The sequence below is a fragment of the Tachysurus vachellii genome, chromosome 10, assembly GCF_030014155.1.
Source record: "Tachysurus vachellii isolate PV-2020 chromosome 10, HZAU_Pvac_v1, whole genome shotgun sequence".
NCBI lineage: Eukaryota > Metazoa > Chordata > Actinopteri > Siluriformes > Bagridae > Tachysurus > Tachysurus vachellii.
Genome location: NC_083469.1, coordinates 18,849,766 through 18,865,487, shown reverse-complemented (window position 1 = coordinate 18,865,487; position 15,722 = coordinate 18,849,766). Strand labels below are relative to the sequence as shown.

General features: G+C 36.9%; 1 protein-coding gene across 1 annotated transcript; it reads right to left on the bottom strand.

Moving 5' to 3' along the window:
• Positions 1-551: 551 nt before the first annotated feature.
• fank1 (fibronectin type III and ankyrin repeat domains 1) lies at positions 552-12,654 on the bottom strand. Its single transcript, XM_060879380.1, has 11 exons — positions 12,489-12,654; positions 7,158-7,338; positions 4,527-4,651; positions 4,128-4,209; positions 2,937-3,011; positions 2,713-2,778; positions 2,411-2,576; positions 1,147-1,290; positions 968-1,045; positions 798-842; positions 552-700 (listed from the first exon to the last, which is right to left on the bottom strand). The coding sequence occupies exons 1-11, from the start codon at positions 12,496-12,498 to the stop codon at positions 662-664; spliced, it is 1,011 nt and encodes a 336-aa protein (XP_060735363.1). The 5' UTR covers positions 12,499-12,654; the 3' UTR covers positions 552-661.
• Between the last annotated feature and the right edge of the window lie 3,068 nt (positions 12,655-15,722).

The following is a 15,722-nucleotide window of genomic DNA, read 5'->3' as shown; positions in this document are numbered from 1 at the left end:
TGACTCTCACAAAAAATGACTCGGACTTGCTTGAGACTTGAAGGTTAAGACTTGAGACTTACTTGTGACTTGCACATGTGTGACTTACTCCCACCTCTGGTTACATTTAATGTTGTGAACATCCATAAAACATTATTTTCCGTTCTAATTTACTTTTACAAAAAAATTTTAAAAAAAAAAAAAAAAAAAAAAAAAAAAAAAAAAATAGGAAAACTCAAATTCAAATTACTTTGTGTTTACAGCTTTTCTTCTCACCAGTGCTGACAATGGAGACAAGATTACAAAAATGAACATCTAAAAGAGTCAGCTGTATGTTTATGTCTATACCTAACATAAAAGCATATCCACAAATGTTCTAAAAAAAACAATTTTAGTGTTCTGTTTACTTTTGTGATGCAAAATGATTACGTTTAAAAAGTCAAAATTTGTTGATAGAATTTGTTTTTATTATGTTTTTTTTTTACAATGCAAGTGAACATAGAAAACTATTTATAGGTCTTTTATTTTTTTAGCTTTTTCATTATTTTATAATGATTATTTTATATGGGTAAAAAAAAATACTGAATTATTCAGGTAATACTCAATGTATTCAGTATCCGTGTTGGAAATAATGGCATCTTGCCATCTCTACTTTTATGCTGTTCTCCTTTTGATGCCAAATCTAAACAATCTGCCTTCCCTCCAACAAGTTGATGATATTCTAGAAAAGAAATGTTAGGATTTTTCTTCTTGACAAAGTACAAATTTGTGGGCAGAAATATATTATTATTATAATTATTTTGATTAAATTAAATCACCTTTTTTCCAGAAGCTTTGGCCATTTCTAATAAACTTGATCCAAACTGGAATGAGAAAAAAAAACTCATCTTAAAATGCTACAAAATAATAAAAGTAGTGTTTTGTTGCTATTACAAATAGCAAAAAAAAAGAAAAAAAAAAGATTCATTACGTTGTAAAACGTATTTACCTCGTTTTTCACATTCCGGTCAGCGCCACTATCTAGTAGGAGCTTCACCAGCTGTTCATGGTGGTTCACCACAGCTAACTAATAGAGAGAACAAAGTTTTAATAAAGATTTAATTTTTCCATCATAAGTGGCATATCCTGATAGCCACTGCTTTTTAGCACATAGCCATTTCCCATTACCATAAGTGGCGTCTTTCCGTCTTTGTCTTGGACGTTGATATCAGCTCCAGCTTGGACTAGCAGCGAAGCCACGGCAGTGTTTCCGCTCAATGCTGATACTCTCATGAGAGGAGTACACTGAGACACAGTGTCCCGCACATCCAGCTGACACAGAACATACACAGCACATAAATATCAGGAAATACAGTATATTTCTGAGAAATTTACATTTATCTATATATCCACTTTACAAGGTTTTTAGTTTTTTTCCCTCTGATTTTTCTCAATAATTTCTAGTCACGACTAATTCCAGCTAACCAGGAAGGTTATTGAGGCACATAAAGCCAGCTGTCCACAATTTTTTCAAACTGCTGCTCATGCAACATCTGGGGTGAAATAAAATACATTGATTAAAGCGCTTTCTGTCCTATTCCTCATGCATGAGCTAACGGACATCCTACTCTTACTGTAACTGATAAAGAAGAGAGTATGTCTGATATCACAGACAGTTTTGCTCTCTTGGGCTCATAGCCACGGATGGTCATGGCATCATTACGATTCGAACTCATGTTCTCCAAATGATAGTGACACTTGCACTCCCTGTAGTAGTGTATTACAATAAAACTTTTTGGGACTTATACTCTCAGCAACTGATATAAAACAAGCAGTTTCTTGAGTTTTTGTATACGTATATTAAGAGCTTATTTTTTCACTGTAAATAATAACGTGTACGGTTTGTGCCATACTCTTGAGACAGTGATATGGATCCCTACTGAGAGGTAAGCAGACAAATCCAACAACGTTCAACAAGACCAAGGTCAAAAAACAGGCTAGGATTAGGTTAGAGTCAACTGGGCTATAGCGAAACATAAAAATCAGGACGCTAACAGGAGTCACGTAACCAAAGTAGCAAACGCAGAAACAAGCGGCTTAGTAAAGACAGCTTGGTAAACACTGAGCAATACTTCAAACCATAACAAAGCAACCTAAAGGTTTAATTATACCAATGACAGGACATGGGTAGAGACAGGAAATGAATCAAACCAGAAACACACATGACAACATGCTGTAGTGCTAAAAGATGCTTATACGGGGAGGGGGAGATTCTTGACAGTTTGTGTTAATTAATAATGCTGCAACTTAGTTCAATAAATTGGAAGTGTCATTTTTAGACTAATACTGTATGTCAGTTTTTAAAATTCACCACAAATGTGGTGTACATTGTAAATTGCAGATAAAATAGTGGAATAAATGGACATACAAAGGGAAATCAATCAATACTGACCTCACAGCCATCCTCAATCATATAGGCTATGACAGAAAGGTTGCCCCCGTCTACCGCCCAGTGGAGAGGAGTGCAGCCACTCATGTCCTGAGACTGCCATGTGGCCCCAGACTTGCGCAGGTGCTTCACAATATCCAAATAACCAGAAAAACAGGCCAGCATCAGACTGTCAGCAAAACACAATACAGTATATAACATCAGACAGATTTAGAAAATACCTCATGTAGAAGATGCTGAAGAGTTAAAGACTAAGCAGTTATTCTATTAGACAATCTCCAATTAAACAGGAAATCCAAACTCACGCGTCTTTACCACTACCATTCTTCATGTGAATATCAGCACCATGTTCTATCAGTTTTTGGACCATCCTACAAACATAAAAAAGACAAAAAAAATTATGTACACCATGTATTTCAGTGTATTTACTCCTAATACAAAAATTGACAAGTAGTTGGTATGCAAGTCAATAAATATTAAGATGTTAGATATATTTACACTAATTTCCCAGAGAAATAAACACATGTACCTGATAAAACCTTTCTGTGACGCATACATGAGTGGTGTGTATCTGTGTCTGTCACAAACATTCACGTTTACCTTCCTGATAAAGGTAATGCATAAGAGAAGATTAGTGCCTGTGTAAAATACTACAAAAATATGATGTCAAGTGACTTTTATTGTCATTTGAATCATATACAGCTGGTACAGTACTCTGTGAAACAATGCAACATTTCTTTAATGTCATGCTGCTACATAAAGCAACACAAAACTAGATAAGACTACACAAAAATAAGGCAAAATAAACAAAGAGCAGAAAACTATACAGTAATTACTAAAACAAGACAAATAGGCACAGTAAAAGACAGCGTGAACTAGTACACAGTTCTAGCAACATATAACAATATAATTATAAAAAAAAGAACATACTACAGTATGACACAGAATTCGGCAGATATATATATACAGTACTGTGCAAAGGTTTTAGGCAGGTGTGAAAAAATGCTGTAAACAAAGAATGCTTTCAAAAATGGAAGTTTTAAACATTTATTTTCATAAATGAACAAAATGCAGTGAATGAACAAAAGAGAAATCTAAATCAAATCAATATTTGGTGTGACCGCCCTTTGCCTTCAAAACAGCAGCAATTCTTCTAGGTACACTTGCACACACTTGCAAGGAACTCGGCTGGTAGGTTGTTCCAAACATCTTGGAGAACTAACCACAGATCTTCTGTGGATGTAGGCTTTCTCACATCCTTCTGTCTTTTCATGTAATCCCAGACACACTCGATGATGTTGAGATCAGGGCTCAAGGCAAAAGGTAGTAACACCAAATATTGATTTGATTTAGATTTTTCTTTTGTTTGTTCACTTTGCATTTTGTAAATTGACAGAAATAAACACTCATTATTTATATTTCTGAAAGCATTCTTTGTTTACAGTATTTATTCACACCTGCCTGAAACTTTTGCACAGTACTGTATATCTTAGGAATGGGAAACTATTAGCACCTTACAGGGTGCAACAATGTGGGATAATGAGTGTATGACTGTAAAGCTGCTTTAAGCTCCTTATAAATAAAATTAACTTGTTACTGTATTCAAATACATAATGTGTTATGAATACAAATATTGTATATAATACCTAAATGCTGGATCTCACTGTGTATTGTACTTCTCAGAACCAGCCATTGGATTAAGATGATGCTACTCACTCACCCTGACTGCAACACTCTGTTCAGCTCCTCTTCATCATTGCAGTTTACAGCTTGGTGTAGATCTCTGCCATACGGTGGCTCATCTTAAACAGATATATCAGATTTCAGATAAGACAAACATGATAACGATGGATTTGCTTTCCCAGGCAGTTGAAATGAAGGTAACTATAGTAGCTCAGAACCAATATAATTGAGCATCACTTCCAAAAGAAAACCAAAAAATGCATTATTTTACACCATTTTTATTACTAGTTACTACACCAACTACCAACAGTGGTTCTTCTTGATAAGCAAACTTTCATCTTCCAATTTCAATTTGAATCCATCTGTAATAGACCTGGACAAAAAACTTTCATTAAACTTCCATTTAACTTCATTAAACTAAAATGAACAGACTCACTAGATGTGGAGGCTGAGATAGACGGGGTGAGACAGCACTCTTCGTCTGGTCTGCTGATTCTCAGTCTGAACTGATATGATGTACATGGCTCTAGATCCTCCGCAATATGACGAGAGCCGTATCCTCTGGAGCAACATACCAAACCATTAGAATTAAACTGTTTGCATAAAATCCAATAAAATCCAAATAAAGAAAAATATGCTAAACTGCTACACATAATGAATTATTGCATAGTCTAAATGTTTGATGCACAGTTTCAAATCTTAAGACTCAAATTTTATTCAGCACAGCAAATAAAATGTGCAATGGAATGACTGTCCGTATCATTAAAATGAAATAAAATCGAATAAAACTGACTAAGAATAGAATTACAATAAAGAATAGAATTTAATTATACAGGTAGGAAAGAGAAAAAAAAAAGAAAATAGAACATAAATAAAAGATGCTGTGCAAAAATCCTGATGTGGTCGAGAGACAAGTTTGTACGTGTTGTCCTGGGCCAAGAACCGAATGAAGAACCTTCAAGAAGTGAAAGCACTTCCCTGACTACAGCTCGTGGAAAACAGTCCAGTTGTCTGTGAACGACGGTGCTGTTGTTGGTGGTGTGTTACTTTAATCTTCAGTTCTCTTTATGAATGGGTGTCATATATTTACATGTATACAACAGGTAGTTATGGTCCACTACTGTGACTGGATAAGCAGTGTTCCAAGACTAATATTTAGCATAGCAGCAGTGGTGCATCTCACTGTCTAATCGCCTAATTCTAGTAATGGTTCTTTAAACTGTACCTGTTTCTACCTACAGTCTGTCAGTCAGTCTGTTTGTTGGCATGGCAACACGCCATGCTTTATCTAACTCTGTCTTCTTTGGGAGCAATATTTGTTGACAAAGCAAAAAATAAAAAATATCTGGCCATATCACATCTGAAATGTGAGCTACTTGATATTAATTTTTTGCTTATAGGACTCATGCACAAAAGCAAAATCCCACTGCTAATGCTATTTTACTGAATACCACCACGGCTGTGGTAACATGCAATTATCTAAGACCAGATCACAGCTGTGTTGATAGTCAATACAACAGCACTTTAACTCGTACAAATTTGATTAATTACAGCATTTCCCAGATCCCTTATTTAGAGTCTCCAGTAAAAAACATATCCACATGGTACAAATAGGTCAATGCTAAGAATACCATTACCCTTAATTTCAATGAGTTAAAGCAACAAATAAAAACAGCGTACAAGCTCAGCTTTTGAATTTTCATTTCTAATTAAGTGCTTTGTAAAGACATATGACGTATTGCATGTTCTGCCTGTGCTTCAGGGGTTTTCTCCAAGTATATAATAATAATAAAAAATTAAAAAAAAAACCTGAATAGAGTTTCACAATATCCAATGGTTGATAGTGTCCTAAGTCTGTAACCTAGTGAACCAGTGTTAATGTATTCATCTTAAAAGCACTTTTCTATGTCGCTCTGGATAAAGACGTCTACCAAATGCCGTAAATGTAAAGATGATTTAGGCCGCGTTCACACTGCAAGTCTTAATGCTCAATTCGGATATTTTGCTCAGATGTGATTTTTTTGTTTGGCTGTTCACATTACCTTTTAAAATGTGGCCTATATCAGATACCAGTGTGAACTGTTTGCTGTTTCGAACTGACCCGCATGCGCAAACGAACAATAACAATGACGTCACACGCAGCAAGCCGTTGCGCTAAAAAGTTGGCGAGGTTATGGAGGAAGTATTGTATCATCTGGTGCAAGCAAACATATCATGTACATGTAATGCTATAATGTGATGTATTCAATGCAAGCATTATGAGCTGGTTCACGTAACCACTTTATATAACACTCTTAACACACACATTACCAATCACGTTTGTGTCACGTTTTCGCCGGCGCAAAAAAAAAAAAAGGTTTCGCCGGCGCAAAAAGAAAAAAGAAAAAAAAAGTTTTCGCCGGCGCATAATTGTGACGAATGTCGATGTAGATTGACGTAAAAGTCGCATCAAATCCGCCTTGTCTGTTCACACTGCGGCCACATTGGAAAAGGTCAGATTTGGGTCTGATTCAGGACCACATATGGAAGTGGCCCAGATCTGATTTGAAAAAAATCTTAACACACACGTTACCAGTCACGGTAACACACAGATGAATGATTTGAGTGTTCACACTACTCCTGAAGAAGTCTGACCTGGTCACTTGACCCCAAAAAAATCGGATTTGAGCCACTTTTACCTGCAGTGTGAACGTGGCCTTAGAGAATCTTTGACAGCCTTACTGTAATAATTACTATACTATAATTACTATAAAATTTACTACATAATACAGATGCAATTCACATTATAAGAGCATTTCAGTCACATTACATAAGCTTTCAATGTAGATCTTGTTCAGATGATCAAGCGATTAAAATTGATCATTTATTGTTCATTGGTGTATACAGAATATCTTGTTTGTTCATTTTTCAGATTTTAAGGAGACTCGAGATGTATTTGTTTTGATAGAATTATTTTCTAAATTTAAACCTATGTGCAGTATCTGTTATAGTTTACCTCATTTAACAGTCTATATAGTGTAGTGTGTGGTTGAAATGTATTTTAAAATATAAAACAGAGCACACTCACAAATATATGGTGCCATATTTGTTTGTTTTGGGATCCATCTGCTCCAGAGCAAAGCTAGTCCACTTTTCAGTGGGGCCGCTGCGGTCCTCCTGCACTGCTTCCCAGCTCAGCTCAATACTGTGATGATTGACCTTCCCAACCACAAGCACTTCAGGAGACATGCCGGCTCTGCTGTCTAAAACTGTATCAAAACACAGTGAGATGATCAGGGGAAAACGTTCCTCACTCTCGGAACTAATTTAGTTTGGAAACTCTTAATGATTCTTTACAGAATCGAGTGTTCTTGTTCAAAAACTCAAGAAACTATTTGTTTTATATCAGTTGCTAAATAACATACTCTGAGAGGAATAAATAAGTAATAGCCTTGGGAGTAATTAAGGGAGGTAAATAAAACCCCAAACCTTCGTTTCGAATATAACTGAGATTTATTAATAGACTGTATACATATCTTTATACATATCACAAAGATTTCTACATGAATAATGTATCAGGTGACAAAATATACTTTGAAAAGTATATTTTGGTGAGCGTGATAGAGTCGGGGGGGGGGGGACTTTGAGCCACTTATTTACATGTTTTATGACTTAGATGAACAATAAAACAGACTCGAGACTTGATTTAAGGCATTAAAAAACAAAAAAAAACAAACAAAAAAAACCCAAATAAATAAATAAACAAATAAACAAAATAATAAAGTATGTATGTAACAATTTGCAAAGACCCATTAATGTCTACTGCACATATACATTGGCTCACTCCCCAAATGTAACTGAAAATCTCTAGGTCTTTATCCAGATGATAATATGCATATTCCACCTTTATCCTTGATGTTATTAAACCTTTTAAAATGGCCATTGCATCAGCTGACCCAACACTGTTCATTTTACCTTATTTGGCCATATTGCCATTTTTGCCTGTCCAAATAAAACATTAAGCAATACATGGATCTGCTTCCTATTTCTGTTCTATTTAGGTCCATAAATAAAAGACATAGGTGTAAACACCTCTCCTAAAACCCTATACCATTCTTCTAATTGGGACAGCAAAGCCACAATGAAAGAATAAATGAAACACTGTTTCATTCATCCCACAAAATAGGCACTGCTCCCCTACCCCAACGGGGCTCAAGGTGTGCTCTGTGTCTGTTTGTGGCTATTAAACCATGCACAGTTCTCCACTGAAGGTCTCCAGACTTTTTTTAATGGGAGGTTTGTATAGGATCCTCCATAAACCTCTATTAAAAGTGCCTGATCAGAAAACCTCCTGCCATTTTACAGTCTCTGCATCAGGCAAACTGATCTAAACCCAAGCTAGGAAGCCAGCGTTTCATCAGATATCCATCTAGATGGTGTCCAAATTTTGTAACCCCTGCACTCTTTAGAGCATATACATTTACAGCATTTGGAGGACACCCTTATCCATAGCGACGTACAAAAGTGCTTTAAATTCCCTATCATTGAATACGCATTTCTCACTGATGGATGAATTTAGAATTGCAGCGTCTACAGCCGCATTGTGCAACAGGGGTTCTTCCATACTCCAACAGTCTTGCAAATCCCTGATATTTCATTCATTCATTCATTCATTCATTCATCTTCTACCGCTTATCTGAACTACCTCGGGTCACGGGGAGCCTGTGCCTATCTCAGGCGTCATTGGGCATCAAGGCAGGATACACCCTGGACGGAGTGCCAACCCATCGCAGGGCACACACACACACTCATTCACTCACGCAATCACACACTACGGACAATTTTCCAGAGATGCCAATCAACCTACCATGCATGTCTTTGGACCGGGGGAGGAAACCGGAGTACCCGGAAGAAACCCCCGAGGCACGGGGAGAACATGCAAACTCCACACACACACAAGGTGGAGGCGGGAATCGAACCCCGACCCTGGAGGTGTGAGGCAAACATGCTAACCACTAAGCCACCGTGCCCCCCTCCCTGATATTTCTTGTGATATTTAAAATGATCCATTCTTTCAACACTGAATGATAAAAAGAAGACAGTCCAATGAGGTCCATATTTTGAATATCCTTGAAAAAAATATGTTGGTCTAGCCCCATCCTTGCTGCTCTCTTTAAGAGACATCTTTTATGACACTTTCTCCACCAGGCCCTCCCAATTCTGTCTCCTATACTCCTCTGTTCCTAAAAACACCCATAAATACTTAAACCCAGTTCTTCCCCATTGTAAATTACCTGGGAGTGTTGGACTATTGTGGTCTAGACCACACCACAGGGCCACACTTTTATCTCAATTAACTTTGGCAGATGAGGCTTTACCATAACTCATTAAGCCGAGTATTAACACCGGAACATCTTTTACATTCTTTAAAGCAAGCGATAAAGCGAGTGATATCATCTGCATATGCTGAGACTTTTACAGAGTCATTAGGAATTTAACCATTTATCTGTACGCCCATTAATTTTTCTTTTAATTTACATAGAAGAGGTTCAATGGCCAAACTGTAAAGCTGGCCTGAAAGTGGGCACCCCTGTCTTATGCCCCTCTCCACCTAAACAGGGACACTGAGCCCACCTGCCATCTTTATCATACATGTGTCATTATTGTACAATAGCTTTGTCATTTTGATAAATTCCTCTCCAAATACAAAAGCCTCCAACACTCTGAAAAGGTATTGATGGTCAACTCAAGCAAATGCTTTTTCCTGATCAAGTGATAAAATTCCTACGTTAATATTATTACTCATAGCATCATCAATTACATCACGTACTAAATGCAAATTATGAGTGATACATCTGTCTCTTATACAATAAGATAGGTCCTTGTGTATAATTTTGTACAATAATTTGTTTAATCTTTATATTCAAAGCAGAGAATTGCCACTGGTCTCTAGTTCTTTAATAGAGTAAGATCCGCTTTTTTTGGAAGTAATGTTAAAGCAGCCTGTTGGCAACTCTTAGGCAGAAAACCTGTACACTTCTGCAGCACGTCAAAGAGATCATTTCTAATTATTGTCCAGAAATGTTTATAAAACTCGCCAGGAAGTCCATCAATGCCTGGGGTCCGGGCCTGTAAAAGGTCCTGTTACTGCTGCACTTAATTCCTCAAAAGTAAGTCCAGAGTCCAAATCTTGTTTGTCTTCTTCAGTCAAGCAAGGAAGATTTTGTAGAAATTCATTTTGGGTCTGAGTGTGTATGTTCTCAACTGAATACAGGTAGGAATAAAAATCCACTGCTAGTATCCGCATTTCCACAGGATCAGACCTACAATATCCATTATTGTTTTTCAAACAGTGCATTTGATTTTCTTGTGCATGTTTATGTTCCAGGTTGAAGAAAAAAGAGGTGGGCCCGTCCATATCTTTCAATGATTAAAATTGGCTTCTCACAAGAGCTCCTTTAACCTTTTCATTTAAAATGGAACTCAACTTCAGTTTCTTTTCAGTCCACTCTTGTGTACTGGTAGAAAGATCTCCCAACAAGTTCTTTTCAATAACAAGAATTTTTCTATTAAGCCACTCCAAAGTCTGTTGCAAGCACAATTTTTACAGTTCCAGTCCCTGTCCCCAGCTAAAATGATCAAATCACTGTCTTGCTGTTGTCCTAGAAACACTTTCGGGTTATTGAAAATATTTATTCTATCAGAACCTCTATTTGGTGTGTAAACATTCACAAAAACAAAGAAAAGGCCATTTATAACAACTTTAACTGCCAACAATCTTCCTGGTTCAATTTCTTTGTTGTACAGAATTTTAGCTTTAATAGATGGGGAAAAATGAATTGCAACTCCTGCACTTAGATTAGTGCCATGTGTAAGAACACAATTATTCCTCCACCACAATCTCCAGTCAACCTCATTATTCACATCAGGTCTCCATATTTTCCCTTCTTTGGTTTCCCTTTTCCAGTTTTAATTCTTTTTGAAATTAAATTCTTTTTAATTTCTTTAGTCTGAAACATTTCTGCTGTGATAACTGATCATTATTGCAAACTGTCCTTGCCCTCGTTACAGACGAGACAAACTTGTCCAAGTCTGTAAAAAACTCACTCACTTCAGTACTCTTCCCTTTAGTTTCATCAAGAAATTCGTTAATTTGAGCCACACTGTACAGATCTTCACTGTCCAGCTTTAACATCTCTGACCCTTCAGTCCATTGATCATCTTTCATGCTGTCTTAAGTACACTGACAGTCTATTTAGATCATCTGCTAGACTTTGCTCTACTGCTTCATCAATCTGAGTCACATTCTTGTTTTCATTTACATTCTCAACTGTATCAGTAATATACTGCACCAGCCTTCTTACTGCTCTCAACATCAACACCAGCATCGCTTTCACTCGCCTCACTGTGCCTGGAGACCTTCTCTAAAGGCCTTCTGCTTTGCCTCTTTAATGCTTGTTTTTTTCTGTGTTGCTGTATTGTCCACTCTATTGCTAGTGTCATTATGTGGCCGATATCTCTGCAATCATACCATTTGAATTTATCAGTGGTTGATCACATCATATATGAACCTTCTGTACATATATGAACCTACTGTACACGGAAAGAAACCTCCAAAGTGGTCTGGTTAAGTAAGAAACTTTAACACTTGTTGCCTGAATGATAAGCTGGAGTCAGGGGCACAGTCATTCCTTTAATACACAATTCACTTTCAGACAGCTGAATGACTAACTGTTCTGTTTTCTCCCACCACCCCAAGTTCATCCTCCACACTCACACCAGGCTCAGCCACACACCTTCACCCATTACGCAGTGTCAGGTGTGAGGTTTCCTGGCCAGATACCTACGCCATACTGACACGCGTCAAAAAGCCGATCGCGCTAACAAACACGTTCCACTCGCCCCACCACACTCGCGCATGCGCAGAGTGAGAGAAAGTTAATAAGTGCGATTAATAAGCCTCACAGTTAGTAAACATATCACATATGGGTGACATGATCACCTGTGATTGGTGGAATATACACAAACGGGGGGAAGAGAGAGAGAGAGAGAGAGAGAGAGAGAGAGAGAGAGAGAGAGAGAGAGAGAGAGAGAGACAGTGACACAGAGAGAGACACACAGAGAGAGAGAGAGAGAGAGAGAGAGAGAGAGACACACAGAGACACTCAGAGAGAGGGGGGAGAGAGAGAGACAGTGACACAGAGAGAGACACAGAGAGAGAGAGAGAGAGAGAGAGAGAGAGAGAGAGAGAGAGAGACACAGAGACAGACAGAGAAAGAGACAGAGAGAGACAGAGAGAGAGAGACACACACACAGACAGAGACAGAGAGAGAGAGAGAGAGAGAGAGAGAGAGAGAGAGAGTGAGAGATTATTACATTATCTTTATTTGTCTGAAATAAATAAATAAGCTTAAAATACCTGGGTCCATCGATGATTCTTTATACAATTGATAGGTTATGAAAGCAGATGTTTCTCTTATTTACAGCTGGTTACTTCTTCGCCGGCTAAAGTTAGTCAACAACCGGTAAACTTTACCGTGCACATGCACGTACACACGTTCCTCCCACGTTCCTCCCACAGAGCCGCTGGTTGTTAAATATACAGTTGCTATGGGAACAGTTGCTATAGTATTTCGAACTCTTCAAGAAGCTCAACAGCGCACTAATGTGGTGAATATAGTGGATATATTCCCTATTCCCTCTTACTACTACAGATCATTTTTAAATTAAAAAAATTAATTTAATTAGAAAATAACTAATTAATTAATATATATAGCGGGTGTCTTGCTAATTGCCTATAATTTCCACCTGTTGTCTATTCCATTTGCACAACAGCATGTGAAATTGATTGTCAATCAGTGTTGCTTCCTAAGTGGGCAGTTTAATTTCACAGAAGTGTGATTGACTTGGAGTTACATTGTGTTGTTTAAGTGTTCCCTTTATTTTTTGAGTACTATATAAGTTTCAGTTCCAGTTTCACCATTTTATACAAAGTGCATATCATATATTCCCTATATAAAACAGCTTCATTTAATGTTCATATCAGAACCTGATCTATCAGAATGGTGACGGTCATTGATTTAACCATAGCTTGATTGTTGGTGCACTAATAAAAAAACATGCAGCTAGCAGCAGAAATGCCTTGTTGATTATGAGAGGTCAATGGAGAATGATTTGAGCTGAGAGAAAGTCTACAGTAACTCAGATAACCACCTTAAAGAATTGTTGTAAGTATGTTAAACCTTGAGACAGAGTGTTCCACTTAAAACAGAAAGCTGAGGCTGCAGCAAGCACAGATTCGTCAAAAGTGGACAGATGAAGCCTGGAAAAATGAAGCCTGGTCTGATGAATCTTGATTATTTTTTCTTGATTCTGCTGAGGCACTTCGATGGTAGGGTCAGAATTTGCTGCCAACAGAACAGTCCAACTGCTGAAGCTTTAACAGTGTACAGTATATCAGTCAGTGTGTATCATCTTATTTCATTACCATACATACCATATTTTGTGACTATTATTTCTATTAATTTTTTTTTACATAATTTTTAATTGAATTTTAATGTCACACAAAATGTGCTTTCCTTCAGTACGAGGCACATTTTGTAAGACATTACAAGGACAGCTGTTACACAATGTGGCTGGATCTTCTGTGGAGCTTTGTTTTAAACCAGAGCTACATAACCCAGTACCTTGTCATTCATCTCCTTGATAGTCATTGTGGCTTCATCAGGAGATGAATAGCACACAAAACCAAAAGCCTCATGAGCTGCCATTACCCATCATCACCTCTAAGGGGCAGAAAGGAAAGCAAAGGATTAGTAATACACACACACACACACACACACACACACACACACACACACACACACACACACTACAATGGCTAACCAAGAGAAAAAAATCAACAGTCTGCACAGCAAAATATAAACAGAACACAGATTAATGAGATAAGAATGTAATGTAAAGCAAGGCAATAAACCTAAGTAATCATCCAAAGCTGAAACATAATGGCTGAAAGAAAACAAAGTGAAAATACTGTCACAAAATCCTGACCAGAATCCCAAAGAAAGTTTGTGAACTGAGTGAAGCATGTGGAAAACGACACCAAGTGTTTGATTCAAGAAAATTGAATGAATATTATGCTAAAAGGCTAATGCATAAAAGACCTCTTACCTATGGGTGTGGTTACTTATACTTATTCTTTTATAGACTGGTGTTTAATTTTTGAATCCAAATTTATACTCAATCTTTTGTAAAATTCACTGTCAACAAATTGAAACAAAAATGTTAAAAAAAAGTAAGAAAACACCATTACAATGTAAGTACTGTAGCAATTTATAATTTATTTATACCAGTTATATATTCCAATAAACATGTTCCGAACAAAGACACTTCATGATAGATCCATCTTCTTTAATGAAGATAATCCTTTTTATAGTAAACTTGCCAAACCTCCAGTAAACCAGTGTAACCACATTAACCTCAATGTCCGTTTAGGCTTATCAGTTTCGCTGACTACTACATCTTTATTATAAAAACTCCCTGGTGATCTCAGTAAACTTGAGTTTTGTATTCAGTCACTGTCTCTGCAGGAATTTTTCAACCTCTTCCTCTATATCAGCTCAGAAGGTTTGAGAAAGACGGAAAGGGAGGCAGGCATGAAATGACTAAAGTTCCTTCTTTTTAAAGTTCCTTCTTTTTCTTTTACTTTCCCTAGCTTGTTTCAGCACTTTTATTTTCAAACACACAATCACACATATTCACATCACTGACAAACTTCCCCTGTTTTTTACTTTTGTTTTCTATGATGATTCATTATCGGGAAGCTGAAGAGGCATTTCTCTGCATATTGTACACCACACATGCTCATTTTAGACAATGTTATACAGTACAGTGGACAAACATTTCAATAATTTAACTGTGTGACTTCCATGCCACCATTCAATGTTGTGCAAGTTCACACAAGAACTAGCTCAAAGTTTAGTTCACATAAATGAAAATGAATAAATTCGTGTTTGTAGTTCAGGTTTAGTTCATTTGATCATTTCATTGAGTGGGAGAAAGTGTGAGAATGAATGATTCTGATCTAAAACCTCTTTAATAAAACCAGCCAAACAGATGGGACAGTGAACAATTTAAATTTAAAATAAACTCTGAGAAAATGAACAAAAAACAAAATCATTATCTTTTCTTATTCCGCTATAGCTATGTTTAACCATACACTAATGTTGTACCAAACTGTGAGTTGAAAACTACTAAGCCATTTGCTATGAGTTTCTTTCCTGTGTCAGCGTTTGAATTAAATTTGCCTTTTTTAGTCAACAATTTTGCACTTCTGCTTTCATTTAATATATTTTCACTTTCGTATCACAGTTACTTTTTTTTGGACAAAACTTATGCTTTCTGTTTGAAGACACCAATTACTGGAAATCCACTTTGGGTTTTTTACTATTCATCCCATATTCAGCTGACATATGGCAAATATTTAGCTTGTCCTGTGGATAAGTCCAGTCCAGTGTGTAGTGGAATGTCTGGTTAGTCTTTACATTAGCATCAATTAAAAGATATATTTATTTGCAAAGTTGTTGGATTGCTTGTGTAGGTTTATTTAGGGGTCTAGGCTGTTTTTCTAGGCTGTTTAAATTGTTTTTCGACT

Excerpts from the sequence above, each read along its gene's own strand:
- fank1 (XM_060879380.1), bottom strand. Across the intron at positions 4,210-4,526 it reads TATCTCAGCCTCCACATCTA|ATGAGCCACCGTATGGCAGA; the intron begins GTGAGTCTGTTC and ends TATCTGTTTAAG. Across the intron at positions 701-797 it reads CCAAAGCTTCTGGAAAAAAG|AATATCATCAACTTGTTGGA; the intron begins GTGATTTAATTT and ends TTTCTTTTCTAG.